This window comes from Musa acuminata, chromosome BXJ3-8 (assembly GCF_036884655.1).
Source record: "Musa acuminata AAA Group cultivar baxijiao chromosome BXJ3-8, Cavendish_Baxijiao_AAA, whole genome shotgun sequence".
Taxonomy (NCBI): domain Eukaryota; kingdom Viridiplantae; phylum Streptophyta; class Magnoliopsida; order Zingiberales; family Musaceae; genus Musa; species Musa acuminata.
In genome coordinates this window covers 49,081,187-49,088,893 of record NC_088356.1, presented here as the reverse complement: position 1 = coordinate 49,088,893, position 7,707 = coordinate 49,081,187, and the positions used below count along the sequence as shown (strand labels likewise).

Genomic DNA, 7,707 nt, shown 5'->3' with positions numbered 1-7,707 from the left:
CGTTCTCTTACCCTTTCTTCTGCTATCATCCTGTTGCTTTGTTACCATGTATGTGTCCTTAAGTTGGTCCCAATCCTTTATGGATCTGGGCAATTTAGTTGGCACAAAATAAAACCTCTGGTGAACCCTTACACTAGTTCAGAAAATTGATTACAGGATCATTGGTTTTATCCTGAATTGGTCCAATCAGCTCGAGAAGTTTAGCACAATATGGGAACAACTCATTGACACTTCAGATGTTAATTGTTAGATGGCTTCTTCAATGAACGTGGACGGTGACATTATTTATAAGAGATTCACCTCTCCATATGGTTGCCAAAAATGGAGGAGGAACTCAGTTATTCTTTTTTTAAAGAGAAAAAAGCAAATAAAACAGGGTTAAGAACACAATAAAAAAACATGCATGTACTACCGATCACCATGTCAACATCAAGGATTTTTGTATATGTCATGGTACACAATGAAAGCAGATTTAGAAAAATATAATCATCTTCAGAAGGTTAGATTTCAGTAATGTCATAAAAAAACTACATTTTAGTAATCTTTAGGCATAAATTTTATATATGACAATAAGTAGCTCCTGATGATCTTTGTCTGATGTTTTCATATATGATACATGATTAGCCAGAGCTAGACTATTAGAGTTTCTTTTCACAAGTAATCAAAGATGAAAATAGAAAGTTAGAAATTTTGGTGAAATTCAAAATTCATAAATTGAACATTTAGGGGATTTTATCTAGAAAATTGAGTAGTTTTTCTTTAACTTTCTGTTGTAGTTTCAAAAGTTGAGGAAAATAACAAGCTTTAAGTATTTTTTTATTTTTAATTTTAATTTTTCCCCAAATTTAGGTTCCTTTAATATTTTAATTATTTTTATCACAAATCTGATGTTTTTATTACACATTGTCCAATTTGACCAACCTAATGCAACACAAATTTTTATATCCTTGAGCATTCAATCCAGTAAAAGACTTGGTTCAAATTTCATGGACCTTTCTAACAGCAATAAAAAGTTTCATTCACTCTTCATTATATGATTTCACATGCCAATTCTTTGAACACTAGTAGTCCACTTCTTTACAAAAGTTTCATACTTACGTGTTCTCATTCTCACTTCCTTTCCCTGGAAAGCCAAGAGGCAACCTCTAGAATTTCTAATTTATCTTGATAAAATATACTAGAAATCGAACTTAGATGTGTTACAAGGATCTACCAACTGCAAGCCAATCTAGCACTAAACATAAGATTAGTGGGAAAGAGAACATCTGGAAATATAATGAGATAAAACATTAACTGATAATGATACTTCAGCAATATTAGCTACATAGAGCACAAATAAGTTAATCAATGTTAACCTTCATCATCAAACAATAGACTATGGAATTAGATGGAAGCCTCTCCTCAAACAGGCAAACAGAAGTTACTGAACAAGGTACAAAACAACCATTCTCACAAGGTAAGGACAAAGTTAATGGCAGGAATTTAAAGCAGCAGACAACAAAAGCAGAACACAACTTTGTGACATGTGGTTTAGATACTGGACACAGCAACTGATAGTTGATATATCAATGTGCTATTTATTGTCTAAAATCCTAGATGTTTGAAATCCAGATACTGGCTGGAGGATAAGTAATAAGCAGCCTTACTTAAATTGCCACAACACAGTTAAAGGTTCAAAAGAACTTCTCATAATCTTGTGTTGGATGGTCCCAGACCTCCATGAATCCTACAAGTGAAAAATATTGTTAAAATTATAAAACAAAATGTTGTGTAGCAAACACTTAAAACAAACTTGGAAAACTATCTAATATGCTTCAATATCCAAACTTAATCATTCATGTAAAGCAATTTACAATGAATACAACCACACATCAGATGAATCCTCAAGCAAAAAGAGAGAATAAAAAATTAAGTACAACAGTAAATACACTCCATTTTCACCAGCTTATTACCGTAACAAGTATTTCGAAACCATTATGAATTGAGCTTGGAAATGTTTGTGCCAATATGCAAATTCAGCCTAACCCAATTCAGATGATCTGGCATACCTAGTGTCATGAGGTGAACATACTTGGACATGTTTTTGGCGTGGCTTATCTTTACAAAATTTGACATAGGTTTTCAAATGACAAGAATTTTGAAAAATGCCTAGTATACGAGACTCTATACTGAGGTTGGGTCTAGGGACCCCTCAAGCTGCTATGTTCATGAAACTTGGTCATCTGGTTGTGAAAAGAGCAACCTCACTGTAATGCCATGACCCAACCTCACAATTGATTCCTACTAATACACACTGTACACAGATAGTGAACCAGAATTTGACAGCACTTAGTTGCACTCGTGTTAGTCTTGCATGTATTTAGTTAACATATAGGTTGTTTATGTACATGTACTAAAGGACTATTGCGAAGGAAACTGAACTTGAACTCAACCTTAGCAAGACTCTCCAGTTGAACTGCCCGCATCCACTATGTAACTGGCTAAGCCAAGGTGGGTTTCAGCTCCAATCATGAATATCCTACATGATTGGCCATTTGGACAGCTTCGTGCTGCTGTGTGTCACTACAAGATGCATGTGACAAGGCTTACTTTCACTCGGATGGTGGGAAGATTAATATGCATGGCAGGCATTTGAGGTGTTCCAAGGTCAACCAGGATTGCTAGATGGATTAGGCAAGGCTCAAGATACAATTTCACCACCTGGCACTTTCATATTTGGATTTGAAAGTGGAATCTAGCCCCAAGTCCCACTAAGCACTGGAACTGAGATGAAGGAAGACAGAGTAGGGGACTACTACTCATTCCAAGTTTTTTCCCTATCTTTTGTGTTGTACCAAAATTTTAGCTCTAATCTTATCTACTAAATTTAAATGGCTTTGCCTTCTATTTCATGAAAAGAAAAATCTCATGAACATCCAACAGTAGTAATAACTTGAATTTTAATATGTTAAAGAACTTTCAAAATTCAAATGATTGCAAAAATAAAAAGCTAACTGCTAAGAAAAGACTAATTTTGTGGGGGGAAAACAAAAATAGAAGTGAATTACTAGCACTAATCAAAGTTAACTCCTGAAAAATGATAATTTGTAAAGAAAACAACAAAAACTGCAACAAATAATACAAACCTATATCTCAAAGAGATCCATATATTGAATCATCAACACCAGGAAACCCCTAAAAACAGACAAAAAAGAAAAAAAATAGCAGATTTATATTTGTAACAGGATTATATGAAAGAACAGAAAGATTATCTTCAAGAGATTAACTAGCAGAAGAAGAATTTAATCTGAAGAACAGGATTTCTGTTAACAAGCCATGCATATACCTCAGCACCATGAAGATCAATTCCAACTTGAAGGTTATTAAGGTCTGCTTGTACTGATGGGCTGCATGACATATCAGCTCCCAGGTAGTCAGAAATGGCTAGACTGTAGCTGTTCATAATCATATATAGACTGACCACTGTCACTTCAAACAACTTTTATGTGTATAAATAATCGTCTAACATGAAACGTTTGATGCTTCTTTTGCTTATTTTGGAGAAATGCTTACAGCAAACTTACCAAGAGGTGCACTTCTTGAGTTCCTCAAAAACTAAATAACCGATGAGGTTACTATAAATGGCATCAGAGAATACCAATTTTAACTCCAGATATAAGTGCTAAATAGAGACGAAACAACTGCTTTCCAACTGCTGTCTTGCTCTCTTTCGAGTTAGAAAACGCTCTCTTGCTGAAGCCAATGCGTCATCACCTCTCGTGTAACGTTCAGTTGATTGATCCACAGCTGCCAATTTATCACCATCATCGTAACCTTTTACAGTTACATATGATGTTGTTAACTCTGCAGCTTGCTCAGAGTTGTTCTGTGTATGACTAGAAGTCTTGGCTTGAGTATCAACTTTCTCTATATCCCGAGTATAATCTGTCTGTGCATTCTTCTCAGTAGGGCCATGTTCAGGTACCGCTGAAGTGCCTCCGGGTGGCTTTTGTTCCTTTCGTTTTGTGGCATCTTCTGATTGAGCACCAAAAGCTACATTCTCACCGAGCCCAAAGTAAAAATCGCTCAAGTCACTCTTCTTGGTTACCTACATGAAGCAGTCATGTCGGTTACATTAACTGATTAAAGAAAAGAAATGGGTGCTGCATAATGAAATTTAATGACCATGATAACCAACTAAAAAAGTAAAAGCATCGAAGAGAAGTGTGATCACTCCTGAGAAATAATGAAATTCCTAGTCCCACTTAATTGCAACATAAAACAACTTATCACTCAAATACTAGTCAAATTTAAATTGCATCATTGCTGAAAGCAGCCATTTGAATTGGATTCGACATACAATAACTAGAAGCCTTCACTCATAATGGATCTTCTTGCACTATGGTTGATAACATAAAAGAAAATTCACATTAAGTTTCGGAACATTAAACATGCGTATTGTCACCAGAAGGACCAATCTTACTGGCTAAGCGTAAAAAAATTATGGTGCTCCATGTTTCACAATAACATGAGAACCATCATAAGTCTTGTCCTCTCCTAAGTCTTGCCCTAACTGATGTTAAAGACATGAACCATGCTGATCATAAGTTAGCCAGGTTGTCAAATCCACTCAAACCCTCAAGACACCTCACTGTGCTTCATAATTGGAAGATTATAGTTTATAAGACTACAAGTGTCACATATCTTAACACGATATGATCTGATAGCCTATCTGACTAAACTGGGTATGAATCAAACCCCTAACCAAAACTGTCCAAATTCTGATCTGATCAAGGTTTTAAAAATCGAGATAAAGGTCAAGACTGGTAAACAAGAAGGGGATAATAATGCAACAATTGGTTGGGACAATATGGTTGGAGTATTGGACAAAGATGATGATAGGATAAGGTCGCAGAAAAATTAAAATCAATACAAAAACCAAAATCAGATAAATTCAATTTTTATGGAAAAAATCAAAATTACCACCAAGCTTATATTAATAGATGACTAAGATGTGAACCTTGGATACAATAATTTTACCAAGGTCTCATTCCATGTGGCCAACACCAAATAGCATCTAATACTTGATAGCTAATATTACAATTCATAAATTAGCTAATAGATAAATTCAATAATTATGCTCACAAATGCAATACTCCCGAAGGCGAAATATACACTTAATAACTTTCATCACTATAAATCTACAAAAGTTATCGAAAGTATTTCTATCTGATGTTAATACCAAAAGGATTTAAATTTAACAAAAGAAGATGACACAAGTATGTACAACATGACTCCAAATTGGAAGCACATTCAAACAATAAATTGATAAGTTCTAATAAAAGTATTACCATGTTTCATGACCCCGACAAACTCATGGTTTTGACTTCTTAAAAAAGTCCAGATAAACATACAAAAGGCAATTGCTGATGAGCTGATTCTACAACAATGAAGTGATTTTAAGCTTTTATTCTTCCACCAGAGAAAAACAAAATCAATTGTCGAATACACCACATTTTGTTGAACAGTGGATGTTTTTTATGCACAAAAGGTTGCATAAATCATATTACATATGCAACAAGAAAAATAAAGCAAAGCAGCAAAAAGAAAGATATGAGCCACTTACATCATCTCTTTCTTCACGAATTTGGCGCAGCCTCTCTTCGTCCAACCATTTAGCTTGTTCTGCTAGCTTTTTCTTGTAGGCACCGGTTACAAACTTTTCCTTATCTGCAAAAAGGTGATCATCCTTGCTCCTCTCTTTCAGTAGCTTCCTCTCATATACAATTCCATGTTCCCGCTCACGTTGTTTTGCTTTCTCCATAATTGTTTCTATATACTTTGACTGCAACCAAGATCAAACACAGACATAAAATTTTTAACTTGCATTCTTAATCGTTAAGCACTCAAAAAATAAGGTCGATCCTCTCCCACAATTTAGGTTTAATACAAAAAGGATGCCGCCGAAAAAGAACTGCCGAATTAGGATTTTTGAATTCACATCATACTTGAACAAAGCACAATTGAAAATTAAAATGCTAATTATTGTGCCAAAGCAAACATACAAAGTCCACAAAGCTTTACTTTGTATCCTATTATTGATCTGAATTTCAACCAAAATATAATTCAATACTCTTTGTACGAGAGATCGACTAACTTGAAAAAGAAAAAAAAACTGGAAAAGGTATCCCATGTTTATTTCAAGAAAGGAATGGAGAAGATACGATAAATAATCACCGTCACACCTGCCCCACCCTGAACACGAGGGAAAACCAATTTCAAAAAGAGTAATAAGGTGAGTTCGTTTTGTAGAGTATCCGACTTTGGGTACATATCTAAGAAATCTTCTTGGAGCCCAATTATCATCGTCATAGTCTCATCTAAAAGATCACTTCTTTCAATTTGATCATTCGAAATGACCATGAAAGAAGGGAATAAAGAGGTCTCACATAAGACTGAAACGCAATTCCATGCGATCATCAGCGTAATCAAAAGGATCATGTTTTCATCCAAACGTAGGCAAAAGTGAAGTACCTTTCTCTCCGTTCGATTCTGAACCTTGGGGCGCGCAATCTTCCCTTTCATCTCGTCGTAAACCCCGTCGTAGTCGAAGACCGAGGGATCCTCTTCCATTGCCTTTTTGTGCTGCTCCTCGATCTACCAAATTCCACCATCAATCAATCAACCCGTAAGTTAATTTACTCATCAATACCAGGAATAAGGAAACCATTTTAAAAAACCTTCCGAAGAGACTTGTTCTTGGACGCCTGCCGTGAGATTTCCCTCTCGATGTCATCCTCATCGTCGCCGCCGCCGAAAGCGAAGGCAGGAAGGGAAGGGCGAGGAGGAGCTGGCTTCGAGGTCTTCTGCACCAGCGGAAATCGAAGCCGGAGTCCGTAATTCTTCATCCCTCGCGCTCACCGGCTCTTCTTCCTCCCCTTCCTCACTCCTATTCGAGGTCCCAATGACCAGCTCCGAGCTCCTTTATGAGGATTGTATTCTGCACATATTCATAAACAGAAACATCCTATACAAACATTATAAATTCACGGACTAAAATCATCAAAACACGAAAGAAAAAAGAAATCCACAAAGCAACATATATGAACTTCTGGAAGTTCTTTCCGTACAAAATCTCGCCATTCCCTTTCACAGGGAATAACACTTTCTGTCATCCTTTTCGGAGAGAAGAGAAAAGACATCAATCCGAAATCCATCTAGACCACCACCAAGCACACATGATCGTGGGAGAAAAAAAGGCCACATCAAAACCACAATGGTTCATGTGATCGGATCGGTGTTCTCTTCTTGAAACAAATTTTATCGAGAAGGTAGCAAAGCGACCGTAACAGAAGTGCGCACCTCGTAGGCAGCAGCAGCAAAAAGCGGAGAAGAAAAGCCCAATATCAGATCAGTAGGGGGATTAGGGCTCGGAGGGGCTCTTGATATGGATGGGTGTAAGGAAGAGGACGCGAAAGGAGTGACGGCGGAGGGATCGAGGATATGTGCGGCGGAGATCTCAGATCGCGAGACGACGTCAATTTATCGAGGCCCTCTGGGTTTGATTTCGCTCAGGTCCTCCCTATCTTCTCAATCGCTGCGAGTCTCGAAACCTTTGGACGGATCCTCCTAGTCTGTAATCGTTTCTGCTCAGATATCCTACACAGGCGGAGCTGTGTACTCTCAGACTCCACAAGAATTAATTGCATCAACGCCAGCCATATTGAC

General features: G+C 36.8%; 1 protein-coding gene across 1 annotated transcript; it reads right to left on the bottom strand.

The window, feature by feature from the left end:
- Nucleotides 1-3,132: 3,132 nt before the first annotated feature.
- LOC135644266 (uncharacterized) lies at nucleotides 3,133-7,707 on the bottom strand. The gene is made up of 8 exons (XM_065161735.1): nucleotides 7,342-7,707; nucleotides 6,720-6,979; nucleotides 6,514-6,636; nucleotides 5,606-5,824; nucleotides 3,754-4,087; nucleotides 3,564-3,594; nucleotides 3,326-3,434; nucleotides 3,133-3,174 (listed from the first exon to the last, which is right to left on the bottom strand). Exons 2-8 carry the CDS (start codon nucleotides 6,885-6,887, stop codon nucleotides 3,133-3,135), a joined length of 1,026 nt encoding a protein of 341 aa, XP_065017807.1. The 5' UTR covers nucleotides 6,888-6,979; nucleotides 7,342-7,707.